We start from the raw sequence: 24,317 nt of genomic DNA, 5'->3' as shown, positions 1-24,317 counted from the left end.
AAATGTTTGAAACAATTCATGCTTATTTAGACGTGTCCCAATCCACTTGAAATTATTTTGCTTAAAATTAAAGGGCTCAGGGCAAGATAGTGGAGACCCGCATTGTCATTAAACTTGAGATAATAATGTCAGTAACGTACTATGTCAGTGTACTTTAAACAATTTTGTTCCAATTGTTAGATTCTACAATCGTTTTGCTTTCTATTTCAAAAGGCTGCAACAAAATGTGCTTTACCAGACAAAGATTGCTTCCACTCGTATATTTGTTGTTTTTTAAATGTATTCATAAAATGATTAAATAATACTTTATTTCTTTTTTTCCATAAACTTACAATTCAGCCATATTACATAGAATAGATATAATTTCAGACCTTTTAATTTGAAGAATAAGTAAGTCAAAACTTCCCGGAAAATAATACGAGCACCTTGAGATGTCTACAGACGCAAGTAGTACAGAGAGGAATACTGTCGGACAAACTGAAAAATGTACTACTACAAGCAGGGTGGCCAAACGTATTTTTAGATTTAAACAGAAAAAAAATCTTAATGGATTTTTGTGGCAGGGTGGAAGCCTTGCCGGTGTGAATAGTGCCTCTAAAAACAGCATCTCTCACTGTAAACCGCCTGTCCAATGTGGAAGGCACCGAATGAGCTGTCCCAGTGCACTAAGTCATAATGAGTCATTTAAGAAAAAAAAAGGGTCATGTTTTATTTCATGTCTAACATTAGTTGACATCAGATCTCAGACAATTATACATTTGCCTCAGCATTTCATTGAAATAAATAAATAAAAATAAATATAAACGATTCAGTCGGTCTAATGATTAAATAAAGTTATTCTGAGGAACTACTTGAACTGTTATTGAGAACTGCAGTAGATACCCAGAGGATGAACACTGCTGTGTTAATTTCCATTAGCTTTTCATTTGTTACAACAGGGCGCACTAAAGTCTTTCTTTGCCATCAAAGATGCCAAAATGACATAAAATTCCAAGCTAATTCGGCATCTGCCCGCTGCAGCTGGGCACTTCGCCAACTGCCCGATTTCAGCAACAGTCCACAACATATATATATATATATATCTATATATCTATATATCTATATATATATATATATATATATATATATATATATATATATATATATATAGAGTAACACAGCAAAATCCTCTGTTTTTTAGCAGGGAGGTTAAAATCCTCCCTGCTAAAAAACAGTATTTGTTAATTGTTTTATTATGTATTAATTAATTTCAGCTGGCAATTATTGTAAATTGAAGCCAGCTGACAGAAATAAAAAGGCAGCAGTCAGCCTAGTCATGACTGCTGAGTAGAAGGACATGGGAAGTGGTACGCTGTGTCCGAGCAGTCGTTTTGTGTAAACACTGTGCTGTGTTTGTAGTTTGTGTAAACCGTGTGTTTGGTTTATAATGGGTAAACGGCGTATCCGTCCCGTGCTAGACAGGGCGTTCCAGTGATTTTTAGTTAGTGCTCGAACAGAGCTAGGTTTTTGTTTGTTTATTTTGTTTTATAAAATAAAAGTGTACAACAGCGCTGAACCTTAATTTCTTCTGTCGAGTCAGTGTTTTAAAGGGGCAACAAACCTTTTAAAGTGTGTTCACAAGTGAAGGGAGGGTTTATCTTTCACTATATGTATAATTAGTAGCGATCTGCCTTAGGCGTGTTCGTAGTGGGAAGAAATGAAACACCGGAGACAGCGTGTAGTCCAAAGCAGTTAGAACTGCTATTTTTGTTTATGGATCTAATGCTCTTTCAGCGCGCTCTCCTATGCTTTTTAATTCTTGCCTTTAGTTCTCACTCCGATTACTCATACTCGCAACAACCAGCCGGCAGCGCAGTGCTCATTTTTATATCTCCCGCTTTCCCCCATGCCTCACACCATTGGTTCATTCAACACGCAATAACTTAAAGATTATGGAACTATATGACCTTAATGAAATAGTAGATTTCAGTCCATATCTCTAAAAGATTACATGAATTATCATTACATGCCAACTTGAATCTTTTGTCTCTTTTCTGGTTAAGTGGAATGAGAATTTACAAAACTTTCTGACATTTGTATATTCAATGTAATATGATCTGTAAGTGTATGTTTTAATATATTAATGTTACTTGGTGTAATGATTGAACACTTAAATATATGTATACACTGTTTATCTAATAGTCTATTCCAAAGTTGTTTTTTAATAGTTGTTAATGAATGACTTTTTACCACTGACCGATGACAGTTGCTTTCTGTTTATGAACTACAGCTCTGACACGTGAGAACCACGCTCTTTGGGGGGTAATATTCAGCAATTCAGCCCACATACTTTATTCGTTCCAAGGGCTTATGTTTCCAATTACCAGTATATCAAAATGTTGGTTTTGTGACCTAATTCATTGCACCAATGAGCAGAGACTGATTGAGAGCAAGGTCTCCTGAGACTGCCGTATTACTTGCGTTCCGGTATGCCTTTTTTTGTTAGAGTGTAACAAGGGGGCCGGCGCGAGGCGAAGCGCGGAGAGCCCGCCCTGCTTCCAAAAGATAATAAAACCATCTATTGTATTAATTGACTTATTTAATCACTTCTATTACAGTTAACAGCAGGTAATAATTGTAGTCCCAACTACACTACTCTCTTAGTTTTTATATAGAGGTGAGAGATCCCCTAGAATTTTTAAATTAATTATAAAGGCAAACCAGAATAAAGTATTTCCACATACAAAGGTTATTTCATTTGAAAGAGCAGATGGACACTCTCCACACACGCAGAAAGGAGTTTACCACACCCAATGGTTTGTTTAAAATTAAACAGTTTATTGTTGTCACAGTACCATCCTATTTAAAAAGTAAGTCAGTACTAACTTTTCTCAACAAGCATACACAGAAAGGCTGACATATTAACAGGTCATGATTAGCAGCCTTGAATAATACTTCAGCAGGTATCAACAATTAACAGATAGTGTTTCAATAATCATTAAATCACAAACATTTCAATAGATATCAATAATCATTAACAACACCATATTATTTCAAACAGGTAGGATCAATCACTAGGAATAAATAGTAGCAGTCTCTTGTAAAATAATACATTTAAAAAGCACCAATCACTACCCACCCCATTGGCTAGGGTCCTGATATCCTGAGGGGACACACAAGAACTTGTACCGGGATGGCCCTAGGCAGCCCAGCACAGCACCACCAGTCCCCCCTTACCTGAATGGCACCATTTCATTGACTAAGCTTTCTGCCTGCATGATCAGCCAATCACCACCAAACCCTCTATTGGGAGGGAGGTAGGGCTTTTGCTCTCCTATAGGTAGCAGCCTCAGTACACACCTCAGGACACCAGGAATACAATGTAGCCCAAATAACCTCCCTCCTGAATCAATGAAACAATGCACAGCCACGCTGGGACTGTGATCATCTTGCCAATTTACATACAACATTCATTTAAAAATCACAAATCCATAAAACATACAGAACTCTCAAAACTAGTATGTTTTTTCCGTTTCATTCTTATTATAGCTTTAAAGTCGATTGTATATTAATTAAAGTATCTCCAGTTTCATTTTTAACACATTCTAAATTCCTGTACATTATTCATTTAGATAATATGCAAACCTCAGTTACTCTGTACAAAGCAAAATAATCATACTCACTTTAAAACATATCATTCATGCATCATTACAATTTCAAACCATTTTCTTTAACACAAGACCTTTATAGCTCATAATGTATATTCTAAGAGCTCAATGCAATAGCCCTGTGCTTTCTCGTCATCATCGACACATGGTCTACAACATGCTAGATTTACAAAAACAAAACCGGAATTAAAGACAAAAGACTTAAGGTAGCTCATATCTCACACAACAACTAACAAACCAAAAAAACCCCACCAGCAAACACAAGGCATACGTGTGCTTTTCTTTCTGTCCTCTCTGTTCTCTCTCCTTCCGACCTGATCTGATGGTTTTTAGTAAGCTGCAAGCGGAAATTGATTCAATCAATGCTTCTAATGCCATCTTGCTCCCGCTCAGAGGACAGCTGTCAATCACTAGAAATTGACTACAATCTCTGAAATTCAGCAGGATCATTCACACACACTTTATGCCGTGATCAAGCAATAATTCAATAGTGAAGAAGCAAAACCAACACTCATAATAAATCATAAAAATCTCTGTGATGCTAAATGACAAACAATATTGTGAAAGTGCAAATAAAAATACAATAAAATAACACGCGTTTCATATTTTTGTATTGATGTTTTGTTTACAAAATTTCAAGTACAATGGTTCATTCATATCTGAGAGTCCAATGTATTTGTTTGTTTTATAAAATCATCTTGTGCAGATCCTGAAGTCCATTTTATTGAATCATTGCCCAGGATTTCATGCCCATGCCATGGGTCAAATCCAAGCAGCTCTTTATTTCCCTTGATTACTGCCTCAGGTGACAGACATTTGGAATAGAAATGAGTGCCTGTGGACTAATAGGGGACTTAGAAAGACAGAATGAATGTCCGTTGATGGTTTATAAAGTTATAAGCAGCACAGCAGACTTGTACGTTTACTGTATGCTTTGAAACAAGTATACAGTAGTTCATCTGGGATGCTGCTTCCTTTTATAAAGGGTACCACTGTGCTTCAGTCAAATATGAAGCATCTGGCCCCAAGTAAAGACATGAAAAGAAATTTCATTAGGAAAAAAAGTAGTGAGTTTCTTCTGGACAAAAAGAAAATGTAGTGCACATTATACGAGAGAGAGAGAGAGAGAGACAGAGACAGAGAGAGAGAGAATATTATTTGAGAAATATATGACATTCTGGTATATGATATAACAAGTACTGCTGTGTTATAAGGGTATTTAGATGGCCACAAAAATGTGCTATATGTAAAGTGAGTTCATTGTGTTATCCTACTTTAGTACTGTATTTACCAGAGTGCATGCCAGTGTATTCGCCAAAGTTTATTGCACTTTCGAAAGTCTGAGGCAACATCCTGATTTCAATTTAGTGCTCCAGAAAAAAGTATACTTTTTATGATCAGTAGTAGGGGTGCTGCAAAAGTAAAACTATATAGTTTACATTTAGAAAGGCTCATGATTAAGGCTGGACTTTTTTTTTTCACAGTTATCACAGATTTCATGATTTGTGTATTTTTTATGTAATATGTAGTTCCCCCTGAAAATTCCCAACAGTGTAAATATTTAATTTTTTTAGCACTTACAAATAAATACAGCAAATGTTTGCCTTATTGACGCACTTCCTGTTACACTGCATTTAGGAACCTGACAGCCGGTTTAGTTTGCTTCCCGTAAATGGTTGAACACACTGCAGAGAGCTGCAGGATTTTCTTTAAAATGTCTTCAACGTAAAAGATGGTAGCCGCATCAAAGTTCGGAAATAGTTCTGCTAAAGGTCAGGCTGTCCAGTCCAAGAAGGGACATTTCACACATCTGTTGTTATCTTTACATTTATTTATTTATGTTTTTATTTTGTTTGACAATTCACTGATAGTGAAAATAGAATGTATTTAAAAGGTGGACACAAAATACAAACTATTCTAAAATTTAGCATGTACTGTTTTTCAGTATTTAGGAACATTGGTTGTATAATAACTAGAACAAAGTATCAATTTTGAATGTGACAACACTTTTTTTTGCTTTAATAAATATGTCTAATCATGAAATATCTTGAAATATCTATTTTTAGACAATGAAATGCCGTGGAATATAATACAGCCCTACTCCTGATCAACAGAGGAGGCTGTGTGGTCTAGTGGTTAAAGAAATGGGCTTGTAACCAGAAGGTCCCCAGTTCAAATCCCACCTCAGCCACTGACTCACTGTGTGACCCTGAGTAAGTCACTTAACCTCCTTGTGCTCCGTCTTTCGGGTGAGATGTAATTGTAAGTGACTCTGCAGCTGATGCATAGTTCACACACCCTAGTCTCTGTAAGTCGCCTTGGATAAAGGCGTCTGCTAAATAAACAAATAAAACTGGCTTGTCCCCATGTTCACATTTACACATCATCAATAGATGCAGCAGCAGTGGTGTTAAACTCCACCTTGTGGATCCATTTAGACACAGCTTGGTAAAATAAATAAATAAATAATAATAATAATATGTACTTTTGAACTGTCTGCCCCTCCTGCAGTGAAACCAGAATTAACTGGAAGGGTTGGGGTCAATTCATGTTTTTCATTTTTAATTCCATTTCCAGTTCCTTTTTAAAATCAATGTCCAATTCCCTTTTAATCGATTCCAACACATCATTCACAAATTTGCAATTAGCAGTATTCTGTTAAAATGAGCTTCTTACAGTGGCAACAAATTGTTTCAATTGAAGTCAGTGTTAGTCAATTAAATTGACTTCAAATTAAAGCAGCTGAACAATCACAGCAATTAGTATGTCTCAAATATCAATTCCAATTCCTTTGACGCCAACTCTGTTAACTGTCCATCACAGAGAGGCACTGGACATTTGTGGCTGCCTTATGAGACTGGTTGCTGCTTATTCAAAATGTCTCTGTCTTCCTCCTTTACCTAAATTATATTTATTCTCTGTATTATATCATTAATCAAGCCTTTGCAATCATCAATGTGACCAGTTTTACATTCTGTTCTATAACCAAGGCAATCACTATTGTAGCAGTTGGGCAGGTACCTTGGATAGATCAACTATAATTCACAATCAATTGACTGATGAATTGCAATATAAATATAAAAGTATATGCAGTACATAATTTTTATTTCATGGGTGAAATGCATTTGAGAATTGTGTTTTATTCACTTTAACTGTTCGAAGAAATAAAATGCACACAGTATGGCGCTCACAATATATGTATTTCTAAATGTTCTTTTTTAGGTACAAATAACTGATGCCTTATCTATAAACACTGCAGTTTTCTGCGGCCAGTGGATTCAGTCAACTTTTCCTAACTGCGGGGTGGATGTAGCCACCAATCACAAGAGAACATTTCTGAAGATTTAATAAGAACACAAGTAATATTGGCAGTGCACTGTATCATTTATGTTATGTATTGCTGTACAGTTGTGGCAAAGTGGTTAACAGTGTGCAGGAATGCAGCAGTGATCAATGAACAGACAGACAACGATAATCCAGGTGCAATGATATTTTATTTGTACAATCCAAAGTCTGATGACAAAACAGAAGTAAACAATAACAATGAGAACAGGCAATACAGCGGCTTGTATTGCTCTGTTGTAATCCACGGGTTGGTCCTGAAATAATAACAGTCCCGTTTCCTAAACACCCACACGTAACACAAAACACAAGCACAAGTCCACAGCGAGTGATTTAGTGCTCGCGGTGTAAATACAGATTACCGTGAAACAAGTGCAGTGATGTCCGGATATGTGTTGGCCCTTGGTGACAGCTCTGGATCGTGTTCAGCTGTCTAATTATAACAAACAGTAATTATTTAGACAATACAATACATAGGCTCCTTCCAGTTCAGCTCTAACCATACAAAGAACAGATCACTTTGTTATGCCCTCTTTTGTACCGCCAATCATGACCTCTTGGTTAACTAGTGCAACCGCTCCTCCAATCCACGGCTGCCACGTCGTTTCCCTTCCGTGTCGATGATTTAGTGTATCGTAGCTCCGCCCCCTTTCTAGATGACCTACTTCCTTCTGACCCTGGGAATTAATTGTCTGGCCATCCTGTCCAAGGCACTCTGTTCACTTTACACAGCGCCCTCACAGGTCGGGAGAGAGATTTATCACCAAGAATCATTCTGTCTCTGTCACAACAGTCTTTTAGTTACAGATTTGCTGTTTTATTTATAGGTCCCTCGAGATCTTTTTAGACTGTCCCTATTACTCAGAAAGCCTTTGTTTTTAGTGGTGTGTTCCATTTGAGTGTACCTTCCTTTACTGCTTGTTTCATATTGTTTATGCCACTGAGTGCATTTTACAGATGGCTGGTGGAACTATTGCACAATCGATTCCCCCAATTGCAATTCCTTTACCGTGTAAACTGCACACAAGGTGATTTCTAGCTGAGAAATAGAACATAGATGGCATGTGGGTGTTATCACCTGCTGTGCACTGCTGGTATGGTTTAGAAAGCATGATGAAGTTTTTTTACTACATATGTGGTGTAGTTACCTCCCATAGAAAGACTGGCTTCAGGACATATTCCATCACAAGAAAAAACCTAGTGAAATGTATGTAAGTAGTAGGTGCTTTGAAAAGAAAACTGATCCTGTGTGTTTTTTTTAATTAACATGTAATAATATTGTAGCGGAGGCGTATCTGGTCCTTGGCGGAATAAGAGAAAGCAACACAGGATGCAGATCAAAGCTGTCAAAACTGCTATTTTTATTTAAACAGGAACGGCAGGCAAAAGGACGATCTTTTTAGCAACAGATAAGTAGCTCAGTTAGGCAACACCAACAACACACCCACAACACAACCCCGAGTTACTCGCAGCCATCTCCTAAATAGAGGAGTCAACATAGATAAACATTCCAGTTCCAAATACATATGTACATCCGTAGTACACTATCAGCAACCCTGGTACAAAACAAGACAACAATTATGATTTTTACACAACTTTAACCCCATTTTATTTGCGCTTAAACCAGTGTCCTACCACTTCTGGGGAGAAAGCAGGTGAAAATCAGCACTTCCCTAAATAGCAGCAAGCATTTCTCTGTCTAGCCAGAATGCATGATTAAATTGTAAAAAAAAAAATCTGCGATAAAACCTTTAGTTGATTAATCAGTCTGATTAATCTGTCAATAGGAACAACCCTAAAAAAGAAAACAGAAATCTGAGATAACAGCATGGCCTAGCAGCCTAAAGCACTGTGGTCCTACAAATCTTGATACATGGGTCTTTTTTGTTGTTCTTTTTTGTTGTTTTTGTTTTGGTAGGTTACCAAACTGAGATCAGAATATATTGCTTGATACTATAAGGGAGGAGAGACTGTCCCAATGCACGTCTCATCTCTTGTGACATAAAACGTTCAGTCTGTGATCTGGCTTCCTTCCACCTCATCTTTTCCACCTTCACATTCTGCCCTGGGCTTATATCGCTCTAAAAAATCAGTTGAGCAATTGTCCCACTGAGCTCAGCAAGCAAAAAGCCAACTTGCTGTACAAGCTAATTACTGAGCAGTACTCTATCAGTTATTCATTGCATTTTGTTATCCCACTGTTATTCTATCTAGCATAATATACATTTGTATATATGGTATGTTGCCCTGATCTCCGATATGAAAATAACTATGCATTTTTATGAGGTTTAGTGTATTTTAGTAACTTGTTGGCGATGTCACTTCCAATGCAAACCTAAATAATCCATGCCTTTTGCCAGTCTCAACATCATTGTAGTACAATGAGTCTCTATCTGAAACATTTTAAAAGCCTGCATTGATTTGCTTTTAAAGATAATCCACTGAAAGTAGATGAATCAGAAATAAGTATTCAATATTTGGATCTAAAATCCCTTCATTTTGACAAAGTATGTCCTATAAAATGCTCTGTATTTTGTAAACAGGCCAGTTGACACAGCCTACATCCACAACATTGCTATTGTGGAAGAACATGGGGAATCGGCAGGTGTCTTACAGACGTCTATAAGCTGGGCTCCAACAAAAGAAAAAAAGATTGTCAGAATATCATGGCCTATTCCTATTTTATTAATCGTTTTTCATGTTCAAAGAGACATGCAAAAAAATATATATATATATATATATATATATATATATATATATATATATATATATATATATATATAAATTAAGAAATCATTGTTATCATCTGTCTGAGTGTTTGCTTAGTAACAGAAGTCATCCACGCTCTTGATTCTGTACCTACTTGTAGCAAACTCAAGCAGCCAGTCTGCACAAAAAAAGCAATCAAATAACTGTTAATAGATACATGGCCCTTTTTATGTTATGATGAGAAGGTTTGTGGCCCTTTTGAAATTTCTTTTGACATTTTAATTTGAATCTTCAGTTGCTTGACATTGTGCATTGTTCATGCCTACTCTACACTTAAGCCAGACTATTAACTGACTGTGTCAGCAGCATATCAGTAAGTTTTCAGAACCAACAGTGCCGCCTTGCATGAAGGTAAATGGAAGGTTTGACTGTATATATTAAAAAACTGCAGTATCCAGCAATCCTTTTTTTTTTTTACTACATTCTTCTATAGTTTACCCTTCTGTGAACTCTACTTCATCAGAAACCAGGCCTTGTTTGCTTTCCAATTTGGTTACATCTCTGTTGTTTCATCTGCTTAGACATACAACAGCAAAAGTTTATTAAAAAGTAGCAGGGTTACAAAAAATATAGTGGTATACGTCCCCACGTTTGCTATAACTGTTTAAATAATATATATGTAATTTATCTTTTCATTTTAACACCCTGAACCCCGCTACTTACTCATTTAATGTCATCTCTGCTTTTCACTGTAGCTCGAGGTATCTTGGCAACAGTTTTTTATGGTCCATTCAGTCTTAACCTGGTAAACCCTATGATGGGTGAACACTATGGAAAATGTCTTGTGAAGGTCACCACCTTAATTTGTGTACAAGAATATCATTCTAACTGAGGGTGTCTGACTTCACTCTTTTTGTGACAGTTTATGAGGGAATGAAAATTAGTTATGGCAATATATTCAAATTTCATATCTGTTCGGTGAAGATGTCTGCTGCAGGTAAAGCGGAAACTGTTCATTAAAATCCTTCTTTTTTGTAGTTAGTTTTTTTGATGGTGATAGAGATGAGGGACCTATTTCAGCTTTTGATATATTACAGTTGTTGCCAAGGAGATAAGTACATCAAGTAAGGCATTGTGCTGGAATTCTCAAGGGAGAGAAAAAAATAGGTTTGATGACAGGAAAAGGTTACAGTACAAACAGACTTCCGTGTGGTTCAAGCTTAGCCCTTGCAAACCACCACCCCTTCTCAAGGTCAAGTACTATCATAGCAGCATGTTACATATATATATATATCTGCTGCACCGTGTACTGTTTCTAAAATACCTTTTTCATTTTAATACCGTAACATACCTGGATATATTTGAATGATCTAAACAGTGGTGCTCTTGGCACTTTACTCATAAAACCACACTAGAAATGTAGATATTTACATAACTCATTTGTTAAACTGCTGTTTTTCCTATTATTTGCAACATATATCAACATTGACATTTTCTGTCAGTTCTTTAAAACATATAAGTAAAAATCAATCAGAAACAAAACTTCTTTAAATAAAGGTAACTGATTTCCTTTTCTTTAAATATCAAAACGCCTTTCATTAACTTGCTGTTATATTGTTGTGGGAGATATCCACACTCATTCTTTGATTAACGTGTAGTATTAATGTGTAGTAAATAAAATTGTTGGTTTTTATAACAAATATGTACACTGGGTCATTTATTTGATCAGTTTGAGGTGTTGATTTCTGCTGCCATACAGGTAACCCCTACACGATGCTGGTTGATGTGATAGTATCTTACAATGCAATATATGATTTGCTAAAAAGCAAAATAAGAAAAAGCAGACCTTGGTTCAAAGATTCTGAGATGATACATTGTGGATATGAGTCAGCATTAAGAAGTGTCAAGACAATGACATACAGTACATGCACATATAAGAGCTCTAACCTATCTGTCAGTATTTTTTTATTTTATTTATTTGTTTATTTAGCAGACGCCTTTATCCAAGGCGACTTACAGAGACTAGGGTGTGTCAACTATGCATCAGCTGCAGAGTCACTTACAATTACGTCTCACCCGAAAGACGGAGCACAAGGAGGTGAAGTGACTTGCTCAGGGTCACACAATGAGTCAGTGGCTGGAAAAATTAATTGGCTACTACTACATTTTTAAAAGAAAAAAACGTGTATTACATAGACTTTTATAGCATAAATTTATGAGTTAAAATAATATGCACAGAACAAAACATTAGAAAGTTGAACAGAACTAACTTGCACTTATTTTTCGGGGTCTGAGCTCCACTCCTCTCTGCTGGACAGTCACTGGAAGGCAAGGCAGACGGGCCTGCTTCGTCCTGCCGCGGAGACTTCAGCCGTCGGCCAGGGTATTGTGCACAATATTCATTAACTGTTTTTCTCTTGCGCCCCATTTTCAAATCAAACTAGTAACTGTCACCGTATACCTAAAGCAAAAGCTTACCTACACCTTAACCCGCTAATTTCAAAGTAGGCGCTTTGAATGACAGGCGCTGAAGCTGGCAAATGAAAGTGCACAGTCAGTGCAGGTCTTGATGACTGACAGTCATTTAAACAAATGAGAGCATTCTAGCACTGCTTCAGTCAATGAGATCTGTCAGAACAGAGTGAAACTACAGTACTAACGGACCACTGAGATGACTGACAGCGACCCCCAGCCATTCAGCGCGGAAAGGAGACGTGACAGACAGCAAGTATATAAACTACATAAACTAAGAGGATTTCTAAATGATTATTTTTGGTAAGAAAATAAAACAAAACAGCTAGTGGTTTTATTAATGTTTATTGTATATAAATTTATTTCAAACTCAGATTTTTGGGGAATTCAACATTTAATGAGCTTTACCAATTAATATCGAAAAGTAGCAATCCTAGTTATAAGTCAAGGATCTGCATGGTGCTTTTATCAGGAAGAGTTTTTCTGTACATATGATACTCCAGCTTTTTTACTACATTGCATGAGAGAGTCTAGGAGGTTGATCATACTCCAAGAAAGTCCAAGAGAGCTGGCTTATGAGATCCTTGGAATACATTATTGTGTAGGTTAGCTGCTGGGATAAGTGAAAATACCTCAAGCATTTTGAAAATACACTAAACTATCTATATTTCACTAATATTATAATTCACTGTGTTTTGAAATATTCGAATCTTTAATAAAAAAAACAAAAACAAAAAAAACAAAACATGTTTAATTATCCTGAGGATTGAAGTTTAATTATGACACATCAAAATAAAGATTTCCAACAGTTCTGGAATTTTATTCCATCCATATACATGCATAGCAACAACATTGTTGAGAAATAATTTCTGTCATAAATAGAACATTGGAATGATCATCTATTACAATAGTGTTTTTTTCCCCATTTTGTTCAGGAACAACTATCGATACTTCATTCTTGTAGCTTCAGTTTTATGTAATACAAAAAAACCTGACTTGCCGTCCTTTTGTAATACTGCTTTTAGTAATGTCATTTTTCTTTTAGAAAGTATTGCATTGACAGCTAAGTTTTAAAAAGTGAGACCAAAGGGCATCAGCAAACGGAAATACAAGTACTATACAAGAACGCTGCCATCCTCATTAAAACACACATTTCTGAGTTTAAGAAAAAGACAGGGACAAACTGCCACATACATATGCAAAGCCCAGTGACCAGTATATGCTCAAATATAAGATGCAGGATTGTGCCTGGATAGTCCCAAAACAGTGGTTTAAGGCAAAATGACATTGAATTACAGCTGCAAATTATATTTATGCATATACAAAAACTGCAACAGCAAATAAGATAGAAATACACAACTGCGTTTGTAGCTATTTTGCCTAAAAAATGCATTTCTTGTTTCATTGTATCATTGAATCTACCTTACAGTGTAAACAATGTGTGCTAGACAATAATGACTATACCATAACATTACAAACAACTTCTGATATAAAGTTTTTCATTTAAATTAATATTACTACTGCTATTAACACTGATTGTAAAATAAATAAATGGATGTGAAAGTGGCACTAGTATTACATTTGATTTTTACCAATGAATTGTATTAAATCTTAAAATGAGTTTGATTGTCCACAAGCAGCCTATAAAACTGCATGATGCACTATTCCACACACACCATGTAACAAAAAAAGAAGACTAAAATGTCATTTGACGTGTTCTGCTGCGTGTGACGAGCAATAGAACTTCTTGTGAGTTATAAAGTTTGAGAGATTGTTAAACTGGATATCACAGAGGCGGCAGTATTTCCCACTCCCTGTTGCCTGGGCTGATCCATTTACACCTTTTGTGACGCTGGGCAAAGGCTCCTCTGGTGACGATTTGATGGAGGGTGATACATTTTCATTTGCATCAGTTGGGTTTTCTGATCCCCATGTTGGAGACGGATGACTGTCTTGTTGCTGGGAATTATGGGAGAGGTTATCCTGCTGCAAGTTAACTGTGACTGACCTGTCCTCTGGTTTATGTCCACCATTAACTATTACCATGCCTCTGTTTTTAGGCAACAATGGCAAAGGCTCTTTGTTCAGATGGGGGCAACCGTTTGGGGCTGGTAGGTCTTTAGGAGTGTCATTTCCTTCACTTGTGCTCTGATCCATGTCACTAATTTCACTCTGCACCACTAGACTACCTGTGATGTAATCGCTTGGCTTTATCCCATAGTACGGCGATATTTGCTCAGCCCCTTTAAGTTTCTTTATTGCTCCAGGATAAAGGCAATGTGGCAGAAACAAACTCTTATTCTCTTCTTTTGTGGAAATCAGCTGCGCAGCCTCACCAAAGGCTTTGAGCCCGGGTAAGGTCCCTAAGTGTGCTGAAAACATGTTACCGTTTTGAGTAATCAGCTTGGCATTCCCATTTTTCTCACATTTGACAGGACTCTTTTCATAGCTGTCATCGGTAGTATTGCCTTCACTTTTTATGTCCTGAAATACTGTTCGGTCCATGGTGCCAATCTCACTGAGTTGGTGAGCTGTAACGGGACAGAAATTCTGTTTATGTGCAAGGTAGTTCTCAACTTTGTTAAAACTGATCTTGCAGACTCCACATTCGTGGTAGTCTAAAAGCCTTTTTGGAGAACTGCATGTGTTGTCTGGATGAGGGCAGGATTTTTTGCTGAGATCTATGGGAGCATCCAGGTCCTGGTGATCTAGTGTATTGCCTTTGGTTGCCAGAGCAGCTTTCGTAACCGTGAGAGAGGTTTCAATATGCTTCGGCACCATCCCAGGAAACACATCACATCTAGGATGGAATCGATCGCCAAGGTTCTCAACCACTTCTTGAGAAGTGCAAGGGCTTCCCAATGTTGGTATGCCCAGAAAGCCTGTCTGTCCCAGTAGTGGCCTTTGCTCCTGATCCGGGAGACACATCTCATACATCTTCCTGCGCTTGCGAGTGCGCATAGTCCTCTGCATCGCAGGCACTTTGTTCGCAGAAACACGCTTCATAGGAGGGTCATGGCGACTAGCACAGTAGTACTGCTTGTGGACCATATATGTTTCACGGCGACTGAAGGTTATATTACATGCAGCACACATATTCTTGTTTGGATCATTTTCAGTTTCACTAATAGAAGTGCTGGGACTTTTTACGTCCATTGGTTTTCCATTAAGCCTCTCATCATTGCCGGTCGGAGTTGACACTTTTTTAGTTGGCGTAGTAAGTTCTTTTTCAGGCCCTTTGCTGCTGGAGTTGATCATGTCTAAAACTGATGAGTTCAAGCAGGCTGATTGAATGAGGTGGCTGTCAGGATCTGAAGGGTGGCACACAGCACTGAGTATATTCACAGAACTGTGGCCACTATTAGGACTTACAGCCTCAGACACCTTCTCTGAGACACCGGAGAAATCAGGTGACTTGGCTATGTGTTGCCAACGGCTGTTGCAGTAGTGCTTCTTATGGACCAAATAGTTGTCTAAGTTGTTGAAAGTGATATTGCATTCAAAACAGGTAGCCCCTTTTGGCATGAGAGGGCTGTAGATGACAGGAGGGTAGGTGCCTCCACCGTGCCTTAATCTACGATGGACCAGTTCGGACATTTTAGCTAGTATCTCTGAAGCTTGAGGAACCACAGAGATATCCTGGGAGAAAGCAAACTGAGAAAGGAATGGACCCATGGGGAACGTAGGGCCCAAACTGGGTTGGACCGGAGATGAGGCGAGCCTTGGGCTTGATGGCTCTGATTTGATTCTTGTGTATGAAAAGTTTGACTTGTTTCCAGGATGTGCTTCATTCTTCTGAGTTGACAGTTTCTTTTCAGACTTTTCTAGCTCTGGGTCAGAGTTCACTTCCTTGCTTTGTGTACTTTTGGGGCTCTGGAGGGCATCCTTCCTGTTTACCATGTCCGATCTTGCCTGCTGCAGGTTTTCTTCGCTGCCCCTCGGGGAGTGTTCACTGTCGTAATCTCTGTGAATTTTGCTGCCATGTCCATGTAACTCCTGATGCTGCAGGAGTTCCCTGTGGTTTTGGAAGCTGATATGGCAGTGATTGCATCTGAAGGCAGCCTGAGACAGGTGAGAGAGGATGTGGTGTTGGAATGTAATAAGGGAGTCTGCTGTGTAGTTACAGATTGTGCATTTCAAGCTGGCGCCAGGAGGGAGAGTCTCTTCCATTTTGATACCTGTGAAGAGGATAAAGGGAAACGTGTAAGCTTCTTTGCCCCATCTTATGCTTCATGTGGAGTGCAGCAGTGACCTATCTGAATAAAAAGTAAAAAAGTTGTTGGCTGATATTGCGCATATCACCCACCTACCCATAAAAGAAAACCCTGATTATATTAAATTCCATAAAAAGTCAAAGGGAAGCTTAAAACAAAGCAACAAAAATAGCATTTTAAACTATACAATCTTTAATATCTGCAAAATACCCCCCCACCACAATATATATTTTTTGTATGAACAGTAATTTATGCACAGAAAATTGATTACTTACTGCTATGAGTTGTTAAGTGCATTTCAAGAGCTCGCGCACCACTGAAGCTCTTGTTGCATTGTGGGAAAGGGCAGATGCTTGGTACTTGATGGGGACCATTTTCATTTTCCTCTGCCACTGCCTCTTGTTCTCTTTGTCTACCACTGCAGTAATACATAAGATGAGCCTGTAGGTTCCGCTCACTTCTGTACCAGATTCCACATGCCTTGCAAGGAAAGATGTCTTCTATGAAAAACAGAAGCAGAATATGAATTGATGTAATCCCTTCATCTCAATCTTACCTGCAGTTCAGGAAGAGTTTTATATTGTATGATGCCATGACTTGCACAGCTAAACCTTTTTGGAAGGTCACCTAAAATTCTAATGTACCTACAATACTTTTAAACACTCTTTGTGATGGACAATCACTCCCATGCTTTTGTCTGCTCTAAGTTATAATATGATAGATATACCTGTAGTAACGGCACGCAGGTAGTTTACATAAAACTAAATAAAAAAAAGAATAGAAACAGAACTGTATTTCCATATTTTTGGATACACTTTTAAAAAGTAAAGAATGTCATCACCACATTTATTTCACAATTGGATAAGCAAATAAGCTTCATATGCATTTCGAACCAAGTAACTACAGACCAATAAGCCTGACTTCTCTTATATGGAAAATAATGGAAACTATACTAAGATCCACAATGGAAAATTACCTATATGGTAACAGTATCCTGGGAGACAGTCAGCATGATTTTAGTAAAGGGAGATTGTGTCTCTAACCTGCTTGATTTTTTTGAGGATGCAACATGGACAATGGATAATTGCAAAGCATATGACATGGTTTATTTAGATTTCTAGAAAGCTTTTGATAAAGTCCTGCATAAAAGATAAATTCTCAAACTGAACGCAGTAGGGATTCAAGGAAATGCATGCACATGGATTAGGGAGTGGTTAACATGTAGAAAACAGAAAGTACTGATTATAGGAGAAACCTCAAAATGGAGCGAGGTAACCAGTGGTGTACCACAGGGATCAGTATTAGGTCCTCTGCTATTCCTAATATACATTAATGACTTAGATTCTGGTATAGTAAGCAAAATTGTTAAATTTGCAGACAACACAAAAATAGGAGGAGTGGCAAACACAGCTGCAGCAGCAAAGGTCATTCAAAATGATCTAGATAGCATTCAGAACTGGGCAGACACACGGTACATTTAATAGAGAAAAGTATAAGGTACTGCACGCAGGCAAGATACTGAAATTGAAGAAGGAATCTATGAAAAAGACCTAGGAGTTTATGTTGACTCAGAAATATCTTCATCTAGACAATGTGGGGAAGCTATAAAAAAGGCCAACAAGATGCTCGGACATATTGTGAAAAGTGTTGAATTTAAATCAAGGGAAGTAATGTTAAAACTTTACAATGCATTAGTAAGACCTCATCTAGAATATTGTGTTCAATTCTGATCACTTTGCTACAAAAAGGATATTGCTGCTCTAGAAAGAGTGCAAAGAAGCACGACCACAATTATAAAATCTATTCAGTCTTGAAGACAATGTCGACCCGAGGGACTATTTTGACTTGAAAAAAGAAACAAGGACCAGGAGTCACAAATGGAGATTAGATAAAGGAGCATTCAGAACAGAACATCGGAGGCACTTTTTTTACACAGAGAATTGTGGAAGTCTGGAACCAACTCCCCAGTAATGTTGTTGAAGCTGACACCCTGGGATGCTTCAAGAAGCTGCTTGATGAGATTCTGGGAACAATAAACTACTACCAACCAAACAAGCAAGATGGGCCAAAAGGCCTTCTCTCGTTTGTAAACTTTCTTATGTTCTTATGTTCAAGACATTCTCAATAACGTGCTGATGTCCATCCAAGTCTCACATATTTAAAACTTGAAGTTTAAAAATGATTTTATTGGAATGATTTTACGCTATTTAAAGTTAATACAGTGCCTTTGTATTTTTGTTGGTGAATTACTGACACACAAGGACACTGACTATCAAGGAGGTGCAAGTGCACATTTCGGTAGGTTTGCATGCTAGAAAAACATTAAAAGTTCTTTAAGTGAGGAAGACCAGCACAGCTCCTAGTTTTGTACTTACTGTTGACAATGGCAGTGGGAAGAATGGATGCCATGGCAGCCTGTTGAGGGAGCAGCTGTATTGTGTCCAGGAGGCGTGCAGGGTACATTCCCTCTGTCAGGGACATATGGCTGACAGCTTGTAGCCTTGAGTCAAAATCTACAGCAAATGCAACCAACTCCACGCCGTCCATGATGTTTTTTGTTGTAGTGCACCAAAGTTGACCACCTAGAAAACAGGAAAAAGTTGCATTTAAGAAACTACTAAAATGTATTTAAAATGACACAGCACAATACTTTAAAATGTCTTTTGCTTTGGTTTCTTCATCAAGGTTCATTACATATTTGTATAAGATGTCACAGTAACAGTAATGGGAGTAGTAGTGGAAGTAATAGACTGACACATCTTTCTTCATGCCTTATTTGTGCTCAGCATGCAGTGACCTCTCAAGGTAAATACTGTATTTCTTTTTGATTAAAATCATAATATAAAGTAGGGCCACTGCTGTTATTACAATCGCCTTGAGTAAAAACAAACAAACAAGGGAATATTGGCAAGGGGTTTGGAATAAAGGACGTTATAAAGCACAACAACCGTCAAACAGAACAACACAGGTTGGCCTAAATAATTGTATACAATTCCTGGGGGTCTTGAAGTTGAATTGCAAAAAAAAAATGCTATTGTTTAAACCACAGTGCAATGCTTCTGTAAAAGGGAACTGAAAAGTAATGTAACAACAAATTATTGCATGAATTCATATTTTTGTAAAATAAGTCCACCAGTCCAGTTCTGAGTCCACCGACTCAGAAATGCACATATTCCTGAGGTTAACATTTATTAGAACCATACTTTACATTTTAAAGGTTAACTATAAAGGTGGAAATACTGTAAAACATCACTTTGCTGCTGTATAAGGGGCAAACTGTATTTAACTTGGCAGTGTTGCTGACCGTATTCGGTAACAATACATTTTAAAGATAAGGTGCATGAACTGTACAGTTCATGTTTATTTGTACATGCACATTTGAGAAAGGGATTGGAAAGATTAAAAACAAAAAATTCATAGTTTTGTATCCTTTACTGCAGATACAATCTGGGGCACAATACAGCATGCTGAACCGGACAAAGAAATATTACACACAGTAAAGGTCAAATTTCACAGAGAAGTTACAACCATGGAAAATAGCACACTTCCCTCGATGAAAGAACACATTTTGTTTTTCACATGGTGCCTGTTTAATGTACAAGCCTTTTTAAAAAAATAGTATTACAAGATTAAAACTGGCACTATGCCTACATTATCTTGACGGGGGGGGGGGGGGGGTATTTTAAGCTCCCTAGTGGTAATATAAAACCCACATAAAGTTTTCCAGGATTGGTTAAAAACAAAAAAAAAACCAAATGGCTATATATTTTGTGACAGGGCCAAGGCCAAGGCCCTGCACACTGGTGAAGGTGTGTTTGGTGGCTGTTTTTACACAGCCACAGGTTTAATTGCTTAATTTCTTCATTGTTTTATTGAGCCAGAATCACCTGGCACCAGAGCCGATGGAGAAGCCCCGCTGTCACCAGAGCCAGAAGGAGAAGCTCCGCTGTCTCCAGAGCTGAAGGAGAAGCTCCGCTGTCTCCAGAGCTGAAGGAGAAGCCCAGCTGTCTCCAGAGTCAGAGCCGAAGGAGAAGCCCCGCTGTCTCCAGAGCCGAAGGAGAAGACCTGCTGTCCCCAGAGCCAGAGCCGAAGGAGAAGCCCCGCTGTCCCCAGAGCCAGAGCCGAAGGAGAAGCCCCGCTGTCTCCAGAGCTGAAAGAGAAGCGCCGCTGTCTCCAGAGCCGAAGGAGAAGCCCCGCGGTCTCCAGAGCCGAAGGAGAAGCCCCGCGGTCTCCAGAGCCGAAGGAGAAGCCCCGCGGTCTCCAGAGCCGAAGGAGAAGCCCCGCGGTCTCCAGAGCCGAAGGAGAAGCCCCGCTTTCTCCAGAGCCGAAGGAGAAGCCCCGCTTTCTCCAGAGCCGAAGGAGAAGCCCCGCTGTCTCCAGAGCCGAAGGAGAAGCCCCGCTGTCTCCAGAGCCGAAGGAGAAGCCCCGCTGTCTCCAGAGCTGAAGGAGAAGCCCCGCTGTCTCCAGAGCCGAAGGAGAAGCCCCGTTGTCTCCAGAGCCGAAGGAGAAGCCCCGCTGTCTCCAGAGCCGAAGGAGAAGCCCCGCTGTCTCCAGAGCCGAAGGAGAAGCCCCGCTGTCTCCAGAGCCGAAGGAGAAGCCCCGCTGTCTCCAGAGCCGAAGGAGAAGCCCCGCTGTCTCCAGAGCCGAAGGAGAAGACCTGCTGTCCCCAGAGCCAGAGCCGAAGGAGAAGCCCCGCTGTCCCCAGAGCCAGAGCCGAAGGAGAAGCCCCGCTGTCTCCAGAGCTGAAGGAGAAGCCCCGCTGTCACCAGAGCCAGAGCTGAAAGAGAAGCCCCGCTGTCTCCAGAGCCGAAGGAGAAGCCCCGCTGTCTCCAGAGCCGAAGGAGAAGCCCCGCTGTCTGCAGAGCCGAAGGAGAAGCCCCGCTGTCCCCAGAGCCAGAGCCGAAGGAGAAGCCCCGCTGTCTCCAGAGCCGAAGGAGAAGCCCCGCTGTCTCCAGAGCCGAAGGAGAAGCCCCGCTGTCTCCAGAGCCGAAGGAGAAGCCCCGCTGTCCCCAGAGCCAGAGCCGAAGGAGAAGCCCTGCTGTCCCCAGAGCCAGAGCCAAAGGAGAAGCCCCGCTGTCTCCAGAGCTGAAGGAGAAGCCCCGCTGTCACCAGAGCCAGAGCCGAAGGAGAAGCGCCGCTGTCTCCAGAGCCGAAGGAGAAGCGCCGCTGTCTCCAGAGCCGAAGGAGAAGCCCCGCTGTCTCCTGAGCCGAAGGAGAAGCGCCTCTGTCTCCAGAGCCAAAGGAGTTAGGCTTTTGTTTTGTTTATTTATTTTGTGTGTAAATAAATATACAAGCCCCTGCCCTGTTAAAACCTACCTGTGGTTCTGAGTGCTGCTCATTTTACACAAGAAGACAAGTGTGAAAAGGTCCACAATTTGTTTAAGATAAATACATACATAAATAGGCTGACAACATCATAAACCAAAAGACGAAGAAGGAAGTAACAAAATAGTTTATTATTCTCTAGGAAATGTTATAATGATGATAATCATTAATATAATTTTCTATTAGGATCTGGCTTTTTATGGCCAATCAAGGGATTCATGTATTATTAGAAAAAAAAGAAGATATATTTGAAAGTCTAGTTTATCAACAATAATGTATCTAATTATATGCCCCAGAAGATTCACCAGGGATATGTTAGTAAGCCTTGCATTTTATTTAATTGTAGTGTTCCAGATTAAATATTCTGCTAGTCGATACAATATATTCATTGAGTAGGCTAAAAAAAAAAAAGGGGTTTGGCTTAGATAATGTTTATCTCTGTACATGACAGCCTTTTCAACGGCACTTCATTTTCCCTTGAAGAGATTACAGTTTTTAATATGACTATTTACAAAAATCTGGCTGGCAAGATAACAACAAAGTATGATACGGTGTGTCCAGAAAAATTGGACATACGGTGTCTTGCAAAATTAGGACATTGTTTTATAGAAAAGCTGGACTGCTGGCTTTCAAAGATGTGCAAACAGTGTTTCAGTGTGTAATCCAAACGAAAAAAAAGGGCCTGCAACTTCAGACCTTAACACATTGGAAGCAGTCTGTCGAGTGTGGTTCTAAAATGGCCTCCTAAAAGCTTGGTGGATGTTTCTAGGTTCTCTACAATGTGTCATAAAAAATAAATCAAAACTGTTTCTTATCTAATAATAATAATAATAATAATAATAATAATAATGAGTCTGCTCTCTTTGTGGGTTAGGAGTTTATATTTGACTTTGGTTACTGAGACCTGCTATATTGTAATCTTTTTTTAGCTCAAACAGTCTCCCAAGCTCATTTTAATCAACCCTATTCTGCCTGTGAAATGCCTCAGCCAAATTAATTAAGCTTGCTTCTGTCACTGGTACGTTCACATTTTCGTTATAGTAATTGAACAGTAGGGACTAGCTGACAATTAGGGTTGTGAACCTTCAAGTAGAGCTGAGTGTCTATATATGTTTTCTACAATGCTAAAACTGGCAGAAGAAAGCTGAAATCTCAGTAATGGTAAAGTCTACGATATGTACAGAATGCTGCATCGGTTTGGGTTGCATCGATCTTTCTCTCAGAATGACAATCACAGTTAATGGTGTCACTATATAATGATAATAATTTATCAACCCTACAAGATCTAACCTCATGACTGTTGTTTTTGTTATTGTAGACAAGGCAGGAAGCATTTATATCAGGCAAAGTACAGTTTTTTTTTCACTATTCACTATACTGTACAATACTTTTTTATTTTATTTATATCTTAGTAAAAATGAGTATATGCTGTTACAAAACATGGGTTTTTCAAATATCAAAACTATAGCTGCAACAAAAATGGTTCACATATTGTAATATGGTAAACTTATTTCTGTACAAACATACTTCTATTATCTACAGCATATTCTTGTTTAACATATGCGCAATATGAGAACACTGGCGTATCAATGCCAACTGACATGTGGCTTTTGCTAGTTGTTAAATTTGAGGAAAATAAAACAGCATTTTACACTTATGAAATGAAAGCCTAGCATATGGGAAAAACAAGCATATCTGCAAGTATATTACAGCACCACTCTGTTCACATGGTATGAAATTCATACTTTTTTGTTTCATTTGTTTCATCAATTACTGTTGAACTTGTCAGCACAGACCTTCTGTGATGGAGAAAAGAGAAGAAACTTGAACTTCTATTCTGTCCTGCCAGATGCCCAAATGTGATATGTTGGTTTGTGCATTGACTGGAGGCTTGCAGATTGAGATCCCTGAATAGATGTTGTCCACTATATCTGCCAGAGCCTCTTTGCAAACAAGGGGGCTTTTACCTCAAAAGGTAATTACTGTAGTTAATTTATAAATACATTCAAATTTGGGGTTACACTTTAAATTACAGTCAGCAAAGAATCACAGTGGAATAACCGCTATTTCCGTGGTATTCTACCTACATTCTTAATGAATTTGGTCTTTTTTTTTTTTTTTCTTTCCAGTCATGATTTAAAAGTATAACAGAAATAGGTGTGTCTTGTTTGGTTGTTAGGCACAGTGCTGTCAATGCTTAAATCAAGGAATCCTAAACCGAAAACTGCTTTGCGGATTTTACCCCTTTGAGAGCCTGTTGATTCGTGTTGTGTCTCTGAATGGTATGACTGGCAGTTTTAAGGAGTGGGAACTGATTCAAGTAGTTTGATTAGTTTTGCACAACATCTCCAGTTTTGGCACTGTCTCATAGACTGTTTCCAGGAGAAACTACATCCCTGAAGAATTACATTAACAGAAATGTTTTTATAAGAAAAGTGTTTACATGAGAACTGAAAGAATACTTAAAAAAAAAAAAAAAAAAGAATATACTTAACAATATATTTATAAAAAAATGAAGTGTTTAGTTTATGAAATATGGTCTTCAGACATAATTTAGATTCTAATCCACTTTTTTTATTATCAACATCTACAGTGTTTGTTCAATTGT

General features: G+C 38.6%; 1 protein-coding gene and 1 long non-coding RNA gene across 3 annotated transcripts in view; one reads left to right on the top strand and one right to left on the bottom strand.

The window, feature by feature from the left end:
- Positions 1-20,647, top strand: part of LOC131712707 (uncharacterized) — a 29,699-nt gene extending 9,052 nt beyond the window's left edge. The window contains exon 3 of the long non-coding RNA XR_009314603.1: positions 20,266-20,647. This is a non-coding gene — a long non-coding RNA (uncharacterized LOC131712707). The remainder of the gene's footprint in view (positions 1-20,265) is intronic.
- The window catches only part of LOC117435555 (zinc finger protein ZFPM2-like), a 148,406-nt gene continuing 136,996 nt past the window's right edge, over positions 12,908-24,317 (bottom strand). For both annotated transcript variants that reach the window (XM_059012689.1, XM_034058840.3), the window contains 3 exons: positions 18,760-18,966; positions 16,660-16,884; positions 12,908-16,348 (listed from right to left, as the gene is read on the bottom strand). In XM_059012689.1, the coding sequence (XP_058868672.1) occupies positions 13,875-16,348; positions 16,660-16,884; positions 18,760-18,966 (2,906 nt within the window). In that variant the 3' untranslated portion in view covers positions 12,908-13,874. The remainder of the gene's footprint in view (positions 16,349-16,659; positions 16,885-18,759; positions 18,967-24,317) is intronic.

This window comes from Acipenser ruthenus, chromosome 3 (genome assembly GCF_902713425.1).
Source record: "Acipenser ruthenus chromosome 3, fAciRut3.2 maternal haplotype, whole genome shotgun sequence".
Classification (NCBI taxonomy): domain Eukaryota; kingdom Metazoa; phylum Chordata; class Actinopteri; order Acipenseriformes; family Acipenseridae; genus Acipenser; species Acipenser ruthenus.
This window is presented reverse-complemented; position numbering and strand designations above follow the sequence as displayed.